This window comes from Hippopotamus amphibius, chromosome 3, assembly GCF_030028045.1.
Source record: "Hippopotamus amphibius kiboko isolate mHipAmp2 chromosome 3, mHipAmp2.hap2, whole genome shotgun sequence".
NCBI lineage: Eukaryota > Metazoa > Chordata > Mammalia > Artiodactyla > Hippopotamidae > Hippopotamus > Hippopotamus amphibius.
In genome coordinates this window covers 80,853,251-80,872,168 of record NC_080188.1, presented here as the reverse complement: position 1 = coordinate 80,872,168, position 18,918 = coordinate 80,853,251, and the positions used below count along the sequence as shown (strand labels likewise).

General features: G+C 50.4%; 1 protein-coding gene across 6 annotated transcripts in view; it reads right to left on the bottom strand.

The window, feature by feature from the left end:
- Positions 1–3,753: 3,753 nt before the first annotated feature.
- Positions 3,754–18,918, bottom strand: part of DCLK2 (doublecortin like kinase 2) — a 155,723-nt gene continuing 140,558 nt past the window's right edge. For 4 of the 6 annotated variants that reach the window (XM_057729382.1, XM_057729383.1, XM_057729384.1 and 1 more), the window contains 6 exons: positions 17,559–17,692; positions 17,071–17,148; positions 11,730–11,826; positions 11,014–11,094; positions 9,785–9,901; positions 3,754–4,876 (listed from right to left, as the gene is read on the bottom strand). In XM_057729382.1, coding sequence (XP_057585365.1) covers positions 4,685–4,876; positions 9,785–9,901; positions 11,014–11,094; positions 11,730–11,826; positions 17,071–17,148; positions 17,559–17,692 — 699 coding nt within the window. In that variant the 3' untranslated portion in view covers positions 3,754–4,684. Of the gene's footprint in view, positions 4,877–6,888; positions 6,971–9,784; positions 9,902–11,013; positions 11,095–11,729; positions 11,827–17,070; positions 17,149–17,558; positions 17,693–18,918 lie in introns of all 6 variants that reach the window. The other 2 variants (XR_009052831.1, XR_009052832.1) reach the window with 1 other exon arrangement.

The following is an 18,918-nucleotide window of genomic DNA, read 5'->3' as shown; positions in this document are numbered from 1 at the left end:
AGAGACGGTCCCCAGACTCGACCTCAGCGTCAGCACGGGCAGGTGCCTAGCCTCAAACGCACCAAACTCGGGCTGAAACACTCCTGACCGCCCGAGGCCGTGCTGCCAGCTCTGCCCCACGTGAAGGAGGCTTCTGTTTGGGAAGGAGCATGGCAGGGGCAGGTCAGTCTCCGCACCAAATACCTTTTCCTTCCCCTCAGCCGCTCCATGATGGTAACACATCCCCACTGAGTTCAAGACTATGGGTTTTATCATAAAATAGCCCCTTAAAATCCACTGGCCAAGACGAACCAAAGTTGCACACATCAGCCTCCCTCAGAGACAGTATGGTCCTCCTTCGTCTAACAGAATGCACATGCCCCTGTCTGGTAACTTCCTTGCTGCCTCGATTTCCTACCACTTGGTCAGGCGTCTCCCCCAGCCCATCCCACCTCCACCTTAGGACATCCCTGACCACCTGGAGGGCAGCCCAGCTCCCAGGACACCTGCCCCAGGGGCTGAGAGAGGCACGTCCCAGCTCCGGCGGCTCTTAACCCATCCGAGTTTCCTCATTTGTTAAACAGGGATGTTAGCATCTCTCCCAGGGCTGTGGTGTGGCTCAAACAAGACAGGATGAGATGCTCTGTAAACTGAACTTTTGTTATTATTTAGCACCTAGGCATTTCCCACAACTAGACAATCGCTCCTTTAGAAAGCCGTGAATTCTGTCACTGGTCTGCTCTTCTGACGCTGCACTCACACCTGACCCAACATGCCTGCTACCCACTGACGTCAGGCCACCATCCAGAGCACCCCTGCCACAGAGCAATTCACTATGAAGCCACACATCAGGTGGAGGTGCCCCTGGTTTTCCTAACCAACACCTGGCCACTTCGCCACCGGGGCTTTCAACCCCTCACCACCCAGACTGCCTGTTTTCGGGTGATGGTTGCTTCATCTGCACCGCACACCACGAGGCCCCAGGGCAGAGCCGTACCGGGGAAGCTCAGCTCACACTGCCCGTGATCTGCAGACTTCTCAGATTGTGGCTTAAGGTTAGGCGAACATTTAAGCAGCTCTGTTGGCGCCTGATGACATGGTGCTCGTTGCACTTCACCCCTCCCGGATCTTTCCTGGGAAGCAGGGACTGGCCAGACAGTCCTTGGCCACTGAGTCATAGGACGTCTCGCTTTGATTTCATACCTCAGGTTTGGATCAGTGCTCTAATCTGCTGAGATCATCTTAAATCGGTCCATCCCATTTAAAACAGTGGATAAGGAACTTCCCTGGTGGCACAATCTGCCTGCCAATTCAGGGAAAACAGGTTCAATCCAGGAAGATCCCACATGTCACGGAGCAACTAAGCCCATGTGCCACAATTACCGAGCCTGTACTCTAAGGCCTGCGAGCCACAACTACTGAGCCTGCATGCCTAGAGCCCGTGCTCCGCAACAAGGGAAGCCACTGCAATGAGAAGCCTGCGCACCACAACGAAGAGTAACCCCTGCCCACCGCAACGAGAGAAGCCCTGCGCACAGCAATGAAGACCCAAATATAAAATAAACAAAAAAAATAAAACAGTGGATAAGCATTCTTTCTGCCTTGTCATTCACATGATATGCAAAACTAAACAAAACAAGGAAACTGAGTGCTTGGCCTTTCTTTAGAGCTGCACAGTCCAGCGTGGCAGGCAGAGTGACACAAGGCTATCACATGCTTAAAATGCGCCTGGTCCAGCCTGAGATGGGCCATAGGTGTCAGCACACACCACCAGTTACAAAAACAAATGTAAAATACCCCAATGATTTTTTTATATTGATTACATGTTGAAATAATACTTTGCATATATTTAAATAAACTATACTATAAAATTAATTTCACCTGTTCCTTTTTTACATTTTTTTTTAGCATGGTACCAGAAAATGTTAAATTATTTCCATGGGATGGCACACTGCTCTGGAAGTCCTCCTTCAAGAGAGAATCATTAACCAGCACTCTGTTTATCATATAGTTTATCTGTTCTGAACTGTCCTCACTATCTCCTGATTCACATTTCACGGTCTTATTCATGCATATATTCTGGGGGTGTTATGCCAAATGCTTCCAAACCATATAGTCCATATACTTTGACATCGCGGCAACCTTTTTGAAGAACAAGAGACAGACTCACACTGCCTCTTGGCTGAGCCCAGCAGGCGTCCTCCAGTGGCTTCGGCAGGTCACTGCTTCCCTTGCTCTGCCCCTATTCAAAGGTCAACTTCTGTAGCCGTGGCCCCCCTGCTGGAATGAGGGAATGAACGTAAACCAAGCACGTCTCTCTCACTGTGCACAAGTGGAGGAAGCCAGCAACCAAGTACCTGTATTTAATTTGGATCCTGAGACCAGAATAAGAGCTCAACCAACGTTTGCTAAACATGTGGGTAAATGAACAATTTGCTTACGGTGTCAGAGCCTTTCCTTAGGACCATCATCCAGATGACCACTCATGTCCAGGCCCTGATTTACCCTGGACAACAGGCTGCCTCTAAAAGAGCACAGGTTTGGCATCTATGGAATCTGAAACCACATCGTGGCTCTGTCTCTTGCCAGTTCTATGACCACGGTTATGTCACCTAACTTCTGGGCTTGTCGCTTTACCACCACTTACCGTTCTAGGTGTTTGTGGGATTAAGACAATTACTAAAGAACTGCTCGGCCACACCAGGCTCACGCTACTCCTGTCTCCAGGCCATCCAAGGGTGGCACAGAGCGTGGGAGTATGTGCTGGAAAGAAGATGCTTCTCTTCCTGTCACCAGTAAGGGGCACTGCCCTGGCCATTTATTTTCTTAAGTCTTTAGCAAATGTCTTTGAACCTCACAGTTCAAGGGATGGGGTTGAGTTTCAGGCTCTGATCAGTACACTAAAGGCCTCACTCCATCATTCTTCCATTTTTCATTATTTTCATTTTTCTCTTATTTTACAATAGCTTTTTGCTACCATTAACGAACATTTTTCTATTGAAAGCTATGAAAAAGCTTGCTCTTTAACTAGTGAGGAGAGTGACACGCAGAATGTTCTGGACCTGCCCACCACCGCCCTCCTCTTGGAGCCTGTACCTGCTGGAGCTGTGCACCCAGGGAGCCCATCTGCAGTCTGTCACCTGCCTCTCAACTGGCCCTCAGGTCAGGACCAGCCCAGAGAGAAATCATCACACAGCGATGTGAACGAAGAGATTCAGAGCTGAAAGAGATGGTTTCAAGCTGTGGAATTGTACAGCCTTGAGAAGCTAGGGACACAGAAGCAGTTCCAGGATAAGCCAGAGCCCAGGCAAGCTGATGTTATGAGAGAACAGAAACCAAGGGCCAAAATGCACTGAAAGAAGCAGAGACAGGAGACGGCACAATCTCTGAGAGAGACACAGAGACAGACAGCTAAGAACAACCGCTCGACTCCCCACTTCCTATAAAGCCTGACCTTCCTGTCGTTGGTTTCACCAAAGTCCTCTGCTGTACATTAATAATCCCTATTTACTTTTGAGCTTTTGTTGTGTGCATTTCTGCACCTCTAATCAAATACACTTCCATCCAGGCGCACCTCCGTGTATTCTTCCCAAGCATCTCTCGTACCCATCTTGGCCCCGAGATGTCACAAAAGCAGACACCGGCACCTGCCAGAACTTGGGCTGAGGAGGTGTTGCTTTGACCACACACATTTTGCAAACCAACAACACAGGAACCTTTGCCTACCCTGATTACTTTTTCTCAAGAAGGAAGAGTTTATTGAATACACTTGTAGGAGGCAAAAGTCTAACAATGAGAATGATCTACAGGCCCACCCGTTTAGAAGATGAGCAGGTAAAACAAATACACTGATTATGTACAATCATTAAAAAGAGCAGGGTGGTGGAAAAAAGGAAAAACTGCCAGCAGCCTTCCAGACGGTTAGTAACAGAGGATGTCTGCAGGCGCCTTCCTGCCCAGTTCCAACTGTGCCCCGCGCTTCCTGGGGGTTGTTTCAGCGGCTGCAGATGAAAAGCAGGTGGAGGAGGGAAGCTCCGGTGGCTCCTGGGGCCTCTGGTTGGTCCTGCTCTGCCCGCAGCCGGACCTGGGGAAGGAAGCTCCCCGGCGACGCCGCATGCACCACGCCTCTCGTTCAAAAGCCCCAAGGACAAGATTGTCAGCATTTCCTAATACAGACGTGGGAAGAGTCGGGGAAACACACTATGTCGAGGGAAGAAATGGCCTTCCCCGCGGTCTCTGCACAAGTCTAGAGCCAGTGTCGTCCTAGGCGAGGCCCCCGAGGCTGGGCTGGGTGCCGGGACCAGGGGGTCCGCTCGGGCTCCGAGCCTCCCGCGGGAAGCCAGCCCCCCGACCCCATCAGTGGAGGAAGGGCGCCCACAAAGGGAAAGACGCAGTGCTGAGCTGTTCGTAAGAAAAAAGGGAGCCCTCCGAGTTTACTTAAATAAGATCTCAGTTCATCCAAACTGTTTCTATAAAAATGCGCTCGATGCCGGATAAAAGTTGCCCATTCTCCTGGCCACGCCGTCAAATGTCCACTGAACGGAAAAACAGAATTTAAAAGAAGCCGCTCCGAGGACCTGTCCCGGACGCTGACGCCCGCGGGCCCCTCCAGGACCCGAGCGGAGCGCGCCCCCTACCCCGGCGATGCGATGCGCGATGCGATGCGCGATGCGATGCGCGATGCGGGCGGCGATGCGGGAGGCCGTCAGTCGCGGTGGCGGCGCCAGGTCCCCGCCCGCTCGCAGCCCTCGGGGGCGGCGGCGGCAGAAGGGCAAGGTCCCGGGGGCGACTCCGGGGGCTCGGGGGACTCCGGGGCGGCGGGCTCCAGGCCGGGCCGGCTGCCTTCCGCGCCGAGCTTGCTGCCGAAGATCTGGCCCTCCTTATCTAGAGCCGTGTTCTGCGGAGAGAGCAGCAGACAGGAGGCCGTCAGCCCGCTGCCTGGGTCCCGGCACCGCGAGCAGGGCGCGGAGAGCATGCACGGCGGGAACAGGAGAGGAGAAACAACACCCAGCTGCCTCGACGGCGGCCCCAGCGCCGCGGCCTCTGCTCCTACTCCCCGGGAGGCTTCTCCAGGCTCCGAGCGGCCCCTGAGCCCAGAAGAGCCCTGGCCAAGAACCAGACCCCACGAGAATGCGAGGTCCCTGACAGCTAACTTTTCTAAAGAAGCTTCCCCATCGGGACGACCCTTGCGGCCCCGTAATTTATGGAACCTGGGAATCCAGGTGCAACACTACCTATCTTTCCATCCTCCCCCATCTCCTCCCTGCCCTTCTCTTCCTGCGCGGGTGTCTTATCCTGTCACACCCATGAGGGTTTTGACCTGCTCCTCTGCTCCGGGGGCACAGAAGCGACCATGCTTTCTGACTCTATCCTGGGAGGTGGGCCCGGGCCTGCCTTCCTCCTCCTCTCAGTGGGTTTGAGGACTCCTGCTCAGCCGGAGAGGCCCGGCCAGCCACCCTCTCCCTGGGTTTTCCAAATGTGGGGAGCTTGCAGTGCTCAGGCACCTTTAGCTACAAGGCACAGGGACCAGAAGTCCTTTTGTAGTCTAAACACCTTGGGGGGAAAATGCACCACCAATTCTTCCAGTACTCTGACTGCAAAAAAAAAAAAAAAAAAAAAAAAAAAAAAAAAAAAGCCTGGAGGAAATATGAACAAACAATGGGGCTTCCTAGGACCAATCTGGGTGGCTGCCTTCGGGGCACTTGGTGTCGACTGGAAAACAGGTCTCCACGGGCCGTTCCCAGCTCAGGCTGAACGCTCAGTGATGGCTAAGGACAATTTCCGTTACCTGGAGAAGAGGTAACTGGAAAAGCCAAATGAGAAGCTCGGCATCACTCCTTAACAAGCTCCCGAGCTCCTAGTATGAGCAGAGGCCAGGCCACCCCTCAGTGAAAACACTGAAAGCGGAGAGAGGTGGCATTCACTTTTTTTCTACCAGAAAATGTCCCCTGGGCAGAAGAAACCAACAGTCCCGCAGTTATTTCTCCTCTTCTCTTCCCGTCAAGAAGATGCATGTGTGCGGCAGAAGGCAGCGCTGCAGCGCGGTTAGTACATACCATCGCCTTGGACCTAGTCAGAGGGAAGCAATGCAGCCAGCGGGAGAGGCAGGAGGAGGGAGGAGAGAAGCAGGGACAGAAACTAGACTTACTTTCAACAGAAGCAACACGGTTGAAACAGTTTGTCTATCTTAAGTTAAGCCCCAATCCATCCCAACATCGCCCCCTTCCCGAAAGAAGCATAATCCCCTGAGTGGGGAAGCACTCCTTCTGAATCCATCCTTTCTCCGAGTCAGCTACAGGGCTACAAAATGCAGCGAGAAGGGGTTTCTCATAATTCCCTTTCCCGCCACGAGATGGCCTCTCCTGGGCGAGGCGGTGAGCCCGCTCTGCCGGTGCACAGTCCTTTCTTAAGCATCTAAGGACAAGTCAGAGCAAATGCCAAGTGCATTCTGAAACCACAGGCCCATCTTAAACCAAAATCTTGTCCAATAGCATTCTCCCATCCCAAAGCCTACGGACTCTACACTGTCTTACGGATAAAAATGCATCTGTATTTGGAGAAAGAGAACAAAAGCCTTCACAAAGCTTCCCATCTTATGCTCTCATTCACAAAAAGATGCTTTTTCACCTAAGTGAAAAATAACTTTTAGCAGGAGAATGACTAGCGTCCTCCTGCCATGCACTCGCCAGCTTTTGGTCTGGGAAGGAAGGCAGTGTCGCAAGCTGAGAAGTTTTAAGTATAAGTTTCCAAGGGCGTGTCTGGCTGAGACGGGTGTCAGTAGGTACAGGAGACCTGCACCCATGAGAAGCTGAGAGCTGGATGCTGGTGTCAAAGTCTGAGAGAAGCGTGCAGATTTAAGAGGGGCTGAGAATTAGAGGCTGCTCTGACAAAGCACAGCACGGTGAATACCAGAATTCTGCTCCAGGATCCCCAGAGTCTCAACGGGGTACAGAGTGAAACTCTGAAGTCTCTCTCAAACTGTCAAATCAAACTGTCAAACAAAATGCAGACAACAGCATCAACTTTACTTTCTTGCACCATGATTGACCATTCCCTACCCTATCACTTCCTCACTGGAGCCTCAGGCTCCAATTCGGAGCTGGGGGGCACTGGGCGGGGGGAGGACACTAGGGACGGCAGTGGAGAGCCAGATACTGTCTGAGAGTGACACAACCCACCCTGAGGGTGCCCCTCGGAACATCTATATGCTGCCGTTTCCACTGCTATTTGTAGGAAACCACATGAGCCTCACATACCCCAGTTATGAGAACATACAAATACCAGGGAGAGTCATCGTGAATAACGATTTTAAAGAACACAGCTGAAACTGTCCCCAAGGGCAGGACACGCCGACACACAGTACTGGTGAAGAGGGCGAGGATGGTGACACAGAAACACTGCAAGCTGCCCCGACTCAGCCATGCCCCGGGCCAGGTCCTCGGCGGGGCGAGGATGAGCGGGACGTCCCCAGGGAGGCCTGCTCGCCGCTGCTCTGGGGGACACGTCGGAATCCACAGGCCAGCTTTTAGGCCACGGAGAACTGGTCCCAACCGAGACAGGCTTCGCTGACTCCGCCGTAGGTACTGAGCGTGGGGACATCAGTCAGCACCTCCTCAGCGCCCACGCGCCGCAGAACTGTGCAGGGGACGTGGGGTTAGAGGGAACCCTGCCAACATGTCCAGGCTGCTGCACACACACGGGGACACACGACTCTCACAATCACCACAGGGGCCACCAATGACAGAGCGTTGTTCTTGCACACAAACATCCCGTGAAAGCTCAGGAGTTTGAAACAGTTGAACTTCATCAGCAAATGGACACATGCCACTTGGAAACCGTGAGATGTGGGTTCTGTGTGAGAGGGCCTAAATGTCCTTATCCAGAACAGAGCCTATCCTGGGCCAAAAGGCAGAGGGCCGATCGTGCCAGAACCCGGGCAGGCCACAGGCCTCGGGTCACCTGCTCCCACCCGGGCCGGGAGTCGACAGGTAACCCGGGGAATGAGGGGACGCTCTTGCAGGCCCTGGGCGCCTCCTAGAAAGGTTCTTCCTCCAGGAGACTAGGAAGCTTAGTTAATGTGTGGTTATTAAACTGTGCTTCTAACTGATTTGTTAAGGTTGTTTTTTTTTTATTATTACATGTTGCGGGTGCCAATTTTCAATGTTTTCAAATTTTCCTAGATTTCCCCAGAAGCTGCCTAACAACGCAGCTGGCGGCGGGGCTGTGACTCCTCATCCCAGCGGGCAGCCTCGCACGCGGGCGGCATCGCTTGGGAACGTTCTCAGGCTGTGGGCTCAGGCGAGATGGCTCTTTTCAAAGGGTTTCAGCTGCCACTCTGTGACAACTCTGACTTTCTCAGGCTTTCGGCAGAACACTGCTGAGATGCCGGGAAAACCGCAGCTCAAGAGGCCTTCCCGCTCTTTGGGCCCAGACTCCCCCCACCCCGACCCCCCCACGTCCTGCAGCTCATCAGGAGCCCAGCCTGCAAGCCTGGCCTGCAGGTTGTGGGGGGAGCACTGCCCAGCAAGGGGGGAGGAAGTGAGTCCCCAGGAGGACAGAGGGCGCCAAATAAGCGCAGCCCCCCACCCTGGGGGCGGGGAGAAGGACAGAGCAGCAGCACCAGGACGGGGGTGGCAGCTCAAGGGACAGCCCGCGTCCCACACTCACGCGGCGGCGGGCTTCCCTCCACGTCTATCTGGACCCACAGGGACAGTTCCGAGGCTACCAGGTGCTGTGGAATAAGCGACCGTCTTCCCCGCACTCGGGTAGGACACGGAGCCTGGGCAGAGGGTGAGGGCCCGTCCTGAGGCCAGGCTCCGCAGATCCCCGCCGTCCTGGGGTGACGGCGACCCAGCTCAGGCCCCCGCCTCCCGAGGAAGCCTGACGCTGGCTCCGGGAAGGCAGCCCGGGCCCCGCCGCTCCCTGAGCCTGTGGGCCGCGCGGACGGCACGGAGATGATGCCCGGGACCCGTGCTCTGCACGCGGCGCCGCCGCAGGTGGCACACGCTTCGGGGCCCCACCCGGGCAAGGGCTCTGGTCTGCACAGCTGGTAGTGGGGGTGCTCACCACCCTTCTGGCTCAGTTTTATCTCTTGTGCCTTCTTCTCCCATCTGCTGAATGTACGTTCATGTTATTTTGCTTACTTTAATCCCACTTTTCATCTGCTGGGTTTATGGATTTAGGCAAGCAGCCTTAAAAACATTTTGGGAGAAGGAAGATCTGAAAAAATATGGGGATCAGTGTTACTGACTTAAAAAATGTTACCAACCCTGAAAAAAAACTAATATTTTTTTTCATTGTTCTGGACTTTTTAAAAGCCACAAAAATGACTTTTTAAAATGGAATTTCCTTAACTCTGGCTGTTTCTTATCCCAAGTCCCAAAGAATCATTCATAGCTCAAACCATCTATTGGTGAGGCCGTGAGTAGTCAGGGAGTCACTTCCTCTTACTGTAAGTCCCACCTGGGTTTGCGGGCCCCTCTCTAGACGGGAAAGCAGAGATGAGACAGAAGCAGCTGCCTGGAGGCCGCCAAGGCCAGGAGAAGAGGCCGGGGCGCCCTGGCCAGGGGCCCATCAGCCTGGCCTTACTGGGACCCGCACAACCTCTGATCCCAGGCCCCAAGGCCTGCCAAAGGGTGCCCTTCGCGTGCCAAGACATTCTCGAAGCGGAGAGAGGAACACAGACAGTGGCCACGGCCACGGGAGGGAAGCACTTGGCTACGGACTTTACGAGATTCAATGTCGGTGGAGCAGTCAGGCCACAGCCGCCGCTGCCCAAGGCCAGAACCAGGCCAACTCCACTTACCATGATCACGGAGACGCCGGTGGTCGTGCTGTTCTGCTTGGGGAGCGCGTTATTAAAGTGCTGTTTGAGTTTACCTGTGACTTCAGCTTGCATATTATTCTCCTGGGAGGCGTCATCCTACAGAAGAGAATCACAGACACTGATTTTGATTCTCACGTCTACGCTGTCTCTTGCTCAACAGTCACACGCCACCCGTCACCACCACCAGCTCCTCCTAAACGGGCCCATCTCAGCCACGAGGGCAGGGGAACAACGTACGTAATTAAAAATAACGAGTATTATTCGGCAGAGCCCCCCGTACCCAGAAACACCCTCTGCCGTTCACCTCCCTCCTTAGGCCTGGAGTGGGCCAAGGAGGGGGCAGAGGCCCCAGTGGCACAAGAAGGACATTCTGCAGGGTTCAGACACCCTCCTCCACAGCTCCAATGCCACCTAATTTCATATAGATCCCTCCCAGGGAAACATCAAAATTAGTAAACAGTTTATCATGTGAATCAAGAATGCAGGTAACTGTCCGTCTGATTGCTCATTTTAAACAAACGTGGCATCTCAGCTAACTGGTCCAAGAGCCAAGTCCGTTAGCAGGACCCAGAGAGTCTGCAAGGAGCTGTGAGACTCTGTGGGGCAGGGGGGGTGGCAGAGGTGCACAGGAAACCTGACATTGGCAAAAGCCCCTGAGTTAACTTCACTGTCCCAGAGCCTCCAGGACCTAGGGAGACGCAGACCCTCCTGCTGTCGGCCCTCTCATGGATCACGTTTACCCTGCACCCAGAGGCACCACCCAAGCTCAGAGAAAACTCCAGGCAACATCACACATCCTCTGCCCGGCTCTGGCAGGACCGTGTCCCGGCCGCAGCAGAAGCGCTCCTGTGACCATGTGCCAGGAAGACAGAGATCAGGTTCAGACACAGGCTCATCTCTGGGCCAATCCCAGGACGACAGAAAAAGCTCCTTAGAGAGCATCCTGGCCAAACCACCTCGCAGACGAGGAAACGGAGGCCCAGGAAGGGACAGTGACGTGCCCGGTCACTCACAGAGCGGGATCCTGGTGCCAACCACCTTCTCCCAGGGAGCTGCCTTCATGCTACTTGCTCATTAGAGAAAACAGACATTTAATCCACCGTGAAACCTGGATGCAGAACTTTGCCTGCACAAAAGCCCCAGCAAGGAAGCACGCCGTTGGCCGCAGGACCCAGAGATGCTGGCTCCCCAGGGATGTGGGTACGTACCGACACCCAGGGGTGACTTAGGATCTGCCCCGCAGTGCACCTCGCTTCAACGTTTACCTGAAGCATCTGACTGATTAATTCCTGGAAAGAAATAAAGAAGATGATAGAGGAGGCGAAAGGGGGCAATTCCAGCATAAACACAGAAATCTTGAGTTTGCACCAAGTACTTCAAAGAACAGCCAACACAGCTGCTCGGCCATTTGAACGCAAAAGCTGTGATCACCTCCCCTCCCCGTGCCTGCGAGGCAATCAAGCAGACACAGCTGCCTCGTGTCAGCAGCGCTGAGAGCAGCAGCGGTCTCTCCCGAGTCTACAGGAAACCAAGATGTTCTCTCCTGCGAGCTCCGGCGATTATCATCATTCCGCAGCACAGAACTGCAGTCCTGCTCCTTTCGGCAATTCAGCAGATCTCACGACGCCACCCCTATAGCCTGATGGGTGTCTGTCACATACTTCTTGAATAAATGAACGAACAAACATTCAGGGCTTAGAGGAGCACAGGAGAAGGCAGCGGCAAGCTGGGAAGACAGCCAGGCCAGCTCTCAGAATTTCGTTAAGCGTTCCGGAGACCACTCTGCGGGATGAACTTAATGAAGAACCACACACTAAGAGTCAAGACAGACCCAGAGCTCAGCACCAAGAGCTGCTACGGCCCCACATGACAGGTAAGGACCCGTGACACGATGCAACCCCCAGAAACAGGCCGGGATGGGTACCTTTGCCGAGTCTGTGATGTTGTCCCAGTAGGGGGCTGGAAACTCTAGCTTCCCAGCCAAGATCTGGTCAAAGAGATCTTCCTGGAGATTGTTCTCACTAAGTCAGTGATAGAAAAACAGAAGAGTCAGAGTCACCACACAGTTTTTTAACAAAATGCGCACAGGAAGAGGGGGGAGAGGAGTCCAGTCTCTCTGGCTTGGGCATTTCATAGCTCAGCTGTGGATCTCAACTGCATTTGGGATGACACACTGTCCCTTGCAGACAACGAACCAAAGAACATTTCCATGGGCCTGGGAATCAGGGAAAGAGGGAGGTGGGGGGAGGGAGAGAGAGACAGAGAGAGAGAGGGAGGGAGGGAGAGAAGGAGAGGAGTGAGGAGAGGAAACAGAGGCACAAGAACTTTGTTCAGTGGGTACAGGTTTCAGCGTAGGGCGACGAAGATGTTCTGGAGGTGGACGGTGGTGATGGTTGCACAACACCGTGAATGTACTTAATACCATTTAACGCTTAAAACTATACACTTAAAATGATAAAGTTTATGTTACACGTATTTCTCCACAATAAAAACTCAAGAAAAAAAAAGGAATCCACAAATGATGTAAATCCTCATTTCACAAAAAACAAGCGCAGCATCTGCCCTCACTTCATCTTTCGTGGTAAGAAGAGGGGAGAAGCAGCAGATTTGAGTCAGATCTCTTGCCCTGCCTCTTTCTACTTTTCCAAGAAAACAGTCAAAGATCAGCGAAGCAGCCAACATATGAAACAGTCATAAGGAATTCAGAATCTGGAAACACACCCATGACATAATGTGCTCCCCTTCGCAACGTGCCTTTCACGAAAGCTCAGTCTGAGAGAAAGAGCCCATCCAAGGACATCAACTAGATCGGCATGGGCTGAGGAAGACCCCCTCCCCAGCCCTAAGTAAGCATCCCTCCCCACCCTGTGCCTACCTGCCCCCCCCCCACAGGTGCACCTGCACACACACCTGGTACCTAAAGGGTAAATGATGACTTGACTTTTGATGGACGGTGTCACAGAAACATTGGAAACACTGCTGGGAAAAATTCAGGAACCTGGACGTCCCCAACCTCCCAGCAAAGTGCACCTCCAGAGCCCCTTCCCTGGGTGGGCACATCAATGGCCAGAGTGAGAACAAGGTCATTGGCTTTCTAGGCCATCACACAGCCCTGGGAGAAAGCTCAGGATGGGCTGCTGGAGTCAAGACCAAAATCCCAGAGCGGAAGCGAAGTCTCACTTGGCAAGGGTGCAACAATTCTCCTGAAGCTCCCGACAGGCTCACTACCGCCTACTTACTGCTCAGGGTGCTCACACGGGGCCCCACTCAGCCTTGTGGACAGGAGGCTGGTCATGCTACCAGCCCTCCAGGGCGTGCAAGTGTGGCATCCCTAGAAATACATTGTTCAGGGCAGTGTCCACAGACAAATTCTGGGGTTGTGTGATGAGGTGGCTGCCCCATTCCTGTTCTAGGAAAAAAAGCAGAGCTTGTGAGCTTTGTGAACATTCATGACATCTGACCAAGCCCAGCGGAATCAACACTGCTGGTCCATGACGTCTGGGTCACGTGGCGCACGGAGCAGCACAAGTCAGGCCAGATCACCGGGCAAGGCAAGAGACGCCCGCCCCCGCGCTCTCCTGAAAAGTGATGTTCTTTGAGTGAGCACAGACCGTTTCTTTCTAGGTGTCCACATGTTTCCTTTCCTTTTCACTGTTACTTCTCTACTGATTTAATTCCACTCAACTCTCTCCTTCAAAGGGAGTAAAGGATGCACCTAAGAACACAATGAGATTTTACAGAAACGTTTAGAAAATCAGAAGACCCCGGGAGACAATGTTAGAAGAAGATAGGAAACAACCACCCATTTTCCAGAATTTATTCTTTTCCGCCATCCCTCTGTATGACGGCACTCATCTTCCTTTTGGTATTTTTCTGGAACCTCAAATAGCTTTTGTTTATATATATATATATGGCTTTTATTTTGTTAACAAACAGCTAAAACATTGGGGGTGTGTCTGCAGGATTTAGGTTCTTGGCAAAACAGCCTGAGTCAACAACAAAACCCCGGGATGCCAGCAGCTAGAACGGCACCCTCAGGCCCCGTGCTGTGAACTGCCGGCGCTCTGGGAGTTTCGGGGCTGCCCTCCCCAGAGCAGAGCTGAAGAGAATTTATCCTTCTGAGTAGTCACATAATAAAAAGACTTTCAGATTAAATGTACCCTGGATTTATTAACACATTTATACTCTACAATTTGGTTGAGATGCTTCAGGCACTTTTTAATTCTCAAACAATATAGTGCTTTAAGCCTGAAAATGCCCATTAAGAAAAACTTTGAAAACAGCAAACAGTCTGTGTAGACTCTTTCTAATGCCAAGTCGTGAAAGGTCAGACGAGGTAACCTGAAAAATGTTGTAAGCTATTTCACAAATGATGTGTAAACATTTCACTTAAAGGGGGGTATGTGGGTGTGTTTAAAAGAAACATCGAATACCTTAGTATATAGTCAGGCAAATATTACTTGTCCGTGGCCCTAAGAACAGACTAGCTTAGGCAATAACTAAACTTCTAGTTGCCTGTGAAAAACCAGCATCCTTCTCAGTAACAGTGAATCTGGTGTTGAAAAGACTGGAGGGAGAATACATGTCAGCCCAAGACGAAAGCCCGAAAACCCTGAGAGAAGAATGAGAGATGCTACAGTTAAAGAAGCTGAAACTGTCAATTCCAAGGAACAGTTTTAATTAAAAAGTTTTGGGTTAAAATCATCTTTAGTAAGAAATTAAAAATATATATGTTTTGAGATAACTGTTTGAAGGACTTTATTTTAGGTACATAGATAATACCTTATACCATAGTCATGTATCATTATTTAAAAGACCTTTTCCATAATTTGCACACCCTCTAGATAGACAGATAGCAAATATATAAAAATACAAATATTTTATATCATAGTAGGTTATAAAATCTATCCAGAATGTCTCTGTATGCTGTGAAGATGCTTCTATAACTAGTATTTAACATAACAGGTTCTCTTTCATCACAACATGGTACAAAAGGGGGAAAACATTTTCAAGAGGAAGCTATCTAGAGTTGTAGGACCAGCTTCTGAATACAACATCTAAGGCAGCAGCTTTCAGAATGTATTTTACTGCTTTTAAATAGCCACACTTATCTCAAGATCCCACAAAAAAGCTGCTGTCCATTGGGTAACAAGTCACAATAGATAGATATTGTTAGTCTGAGTTTCATTTTGTCAAAAAGTAAAAAAGTAGCGCCAAAGAAAAAACTCCCAGGCTGCACTGGCAAGCGGAAACACTAGAGGGAGTGGTGAGCACACATTCCTCTACAACTGATCCCTGATACCCTTTTCCAACTGCTCTCAACTTGGGTGAACCGAGGAGGGAAACTCTGCTGTAAATGGCCCTAGGATTACCTGCTATCAAAACCCACTACCTTCTGCAGGTGACTAGTTCCCAAAACAAGTCATCTCTGAAACCAGCCAGGGCACAGTGTGACTGTAAAGATAGCCACGAACGATTCCCCTCTCTCTCCGTACACACTTAATCTTCTCCCCCAGTTACCCCAGGCTTAGCTATTTGATTTCATTTGGTCAACGGGACATCAATCAAGACATGTGAGGCAGCAGAGATCTGGCAAGTGCACATGCAGGGGAACCTGCCCTCTCTCTGGCTGCCTTGGGGAATCCTGCTATCCACCACCACGGGAAGCCGATGCCAGCCTACCAGATGCTGAAAGGCACATGGCCAAGTCATGTTTCCCAGCTGACACTGAGCCAGCCGGGCGTGCGAGTGAGGCTACTACACGGGACCTCACGCCCCCACTGAGCCAGCCCAGAGCAGGAGAACCGCTCAACTGATCCACAGAATGATTTACACCCCTACCTTTAGGGGAAGTGTATTATTCAGCAAAAACTAACTGATACATCCAGTAATCCTACAGTCTGTATAACCCGCCGAGGCAATGACCTTGCCATGACCTTGATGGCCAGATGGAAAGAACGTTCCACCTACAGAAACCCAACGCATGCCACCAGGACAAGGTCCCACTCAAATGTCATATTTTTCATGAAACCTTCTGTGATTTCCAGCCCTCAACTCGGCACGAACGCACGCTCAGTTATTCTGTTTGATCAATATTCTCGTGATGTTTTCACACCATAAGGCTCTCAAAAGTAGAGACTGACATCCGTGTCATTCTTGTGTTTAATGTCAGCCCCCAAAAACTGTTCAACTCAATTAAAAATTGATCACTTAAAAAAGAGAAACCTTTCAACTTTTCTGCATGTTTGAATGCTTTCACAATAAAATTCAGGGGTTGGGGGTGGAATGGGATGAAATAAACCTGTTTTTCACTTACTGACTGAATACCACACTATAAACACTATGGCCTCAGAGAATATGTTTTCTTCACCACTTGATTCCCAGCCCTTAGAACACTACCTGGCCCACAGTAGCTACTCTACAAATAGTTGTTAAATGAACAAAAGAAGGAATTAAAAGGAAAAGAGGATTCAAGAAAACTCAGAAGAAAATTGAACATGCGTCATCAGATGGACTTCTGCCTCAAAGGGTTCGTCTGCTCCAAAGAGGGAGATGGAACTGATCAAAAGAAATGCTGCGTCCAAGCCCACACGGCGGCCCCCTCCCCGCTCACAAACTGCTGTGGGCAAGCGTGCTCTGTGGGCCCCGTACACACCTTGACCCGCACGTGGCCACCAGGTGAGGTACAGGGTCACCAAGGGTCGATCTGCTTGTTCCCAGGCCTGTTTATGCCAAAAGTATTTGTCATTCTACTTAATTAAATATTATGTGAACTGATAAAATGAATTTAAAAAGAAAGAATTCCTTGTTTCTATAAGAACTAGGTCAAACGCTTTCAAAGTGAGTTGTTAAGAAACTGCTGTCGAATTAAGCGCAAGAGACAACTCAAGAACTAGAAAAAGGCTTACCTGGAAGGATCCGACTGCTTCACAAGGATCTCTAAACCTCACTCCTCTCGAAAAAGACTGAGAATGGAAATCGTAGACTCTGGACTACGGGTGTGTTTTACGGAAGAATGACTGCAGGAAACTCAGGGGACCAAACCCAAAGCAAAGGCCTTGGCCTCACATCAAAAGTGTGGACAAGGAATATACATCAATAGGTTGTAAATTAAGATAAAAAAGTGAAAGGTACGTTTATATAATTTTTAACTGACATTTTTATTGAGCAGCTTCCGGTCCTGATTGCCAGGAGCAGAATGTCTACTTTCTGATCAAAAGGAGAGGGTTTACAATTCAAATACTGTCATTCAAAGAGCCACTGACCTTCGGAAGGGTGGGAATCCACAGAGCAGTATGTACGTGATCACGCCCGCCGCCCAAATGTCCACCTTCAGGCCGTAGCTGGGGAAACAGAGTGGGTGGGGGGAGAGAAACAGTGACACCACTCCCAGGAACTCTTCCCATGCCGGGAGAACTTGCCTTTGTTTGTTAGGAAAAAAGGCCTTTCAGTACCAAACTGCGCATTTCACGCACAGGAATGAATTACCCTTTGGACAAAAGGCGTCTGCTCTTCTCCCAACCTCACCACTCTCTTGGGGACTCCGAGACTGGCCTTGGGACAAAGTCCAGGCCTAGAGCTCTTGGAAGCAGGAGCACAAACTCTAGTTCTTGGGATCAAAGTCCCGGTGCAGGTAACAATCTCTCCTGCCCTCCACGTTTCCAAGAGGCACCCAAATACACAGCAGCAGTAGCAGCAAATGACACCTTTTTCCCAAGGTTAAAGCACAAACCCAAGCCCCCAGGAGGCATACCCAGTTTCAGCAATGATTTCTGGGGCCACGTAAGTTGGGGTGCCACAGACTGTGTATAAAGGGCCTTCCACCACAGTGGCCAGCCCGAAGTCTCCCAGTTTCAAAGACTTGGTCCCATCAGGGTATTCACACACCTGGAACAGAAACCAGCCAATAATCAGAAGCTGCATTTTCTTCTCAGTGATTATAAGAGGGACCTTTGGAATTAGGCGGAAATGACACAGATACATTTACTAACAAATCAAAAGAAATCTCTCCTGTGACAGTAACACCATGGTTTATCTTTGTTGCTTTTTAAAGCTCTAAGTTTTCTTTTTAGAGATTTTGCGTGTGATTTTGATTGTGCAGAATATGAAAAAGACAATATCTCTACCTTTGCAAAAAGTTCCTTACCTAGCAGTAAAATGAACACGTGTGCATGCTGAGGGCTGTAGGTGGCTGCTTACCTGGTTGGCTGGCGAGGACTCTAAGCCTGGAGGCGGGACACTGACCTCCACTGTGTTTACTGAGTGGTGGGGGAGAGGGGGAGTTGGAAAGCCTCAGAAATGGTGTTTATTGTGTCCACTGAAGCGCTAGGTGCTCTCCAACTTGCACGTTTAGTTTAGAGAATAAAATTGTTCTCTAGACAATGATGAACATTACATAGGGGAGAACCCTGGAAATTGAGGAAGAAAATGACTCTTGAGACCAGACAGCCTGAGCCTGAATAACCAGCCACTCTGCCCGCTTTCTGGTTACATGACGTTTGACAGTTCCTCACCAGCACTGGGCATGTTTCTTCATCTGTGAAATGGGAGGACACTGGTCCCTGGCTCATGGGGTTGGTGTGAGGATGAAATGAGATGAAGCTCAGATTAGGACTTAAAGAATGTTCCTTCCTTTCCTAGAAGGACTGGCTGATTAGATCAGGTAAATCATCATCTTGGAAAAGGTTTAACAATGCTGGTGAGCGTGTCAATGTTGTTGCTTACGTTGAGGCAACTTTTATAGAAAGCACCGCAACAATATGTAAATTTCTTAATATCCTTTATAACCTTTGATCCTGTAAATCTACTTCTAAGAAGCTGCTCTAAGGGAACAGAGGTGGACCCAAAGGTTATACACAAGAATGCGAATCTCAGAATTCATCTCTGTTTTTAAAAAGCAGAAGCAACATAAAGGGCCAACAGGGTGATGACCTAATAAATCATGGCAAATCCCTACAATGAAATATTATCATCACTAATAAGCACATTTCAAGTAAATATTAATCATATGGGAAATAGTCACTATAGTACATGAAATTTTAAAAATATTCAAAATTATATATATACTGTAACACCCCAAAATGTTACGTTTATCTCTAGGTGGTAGCATTACA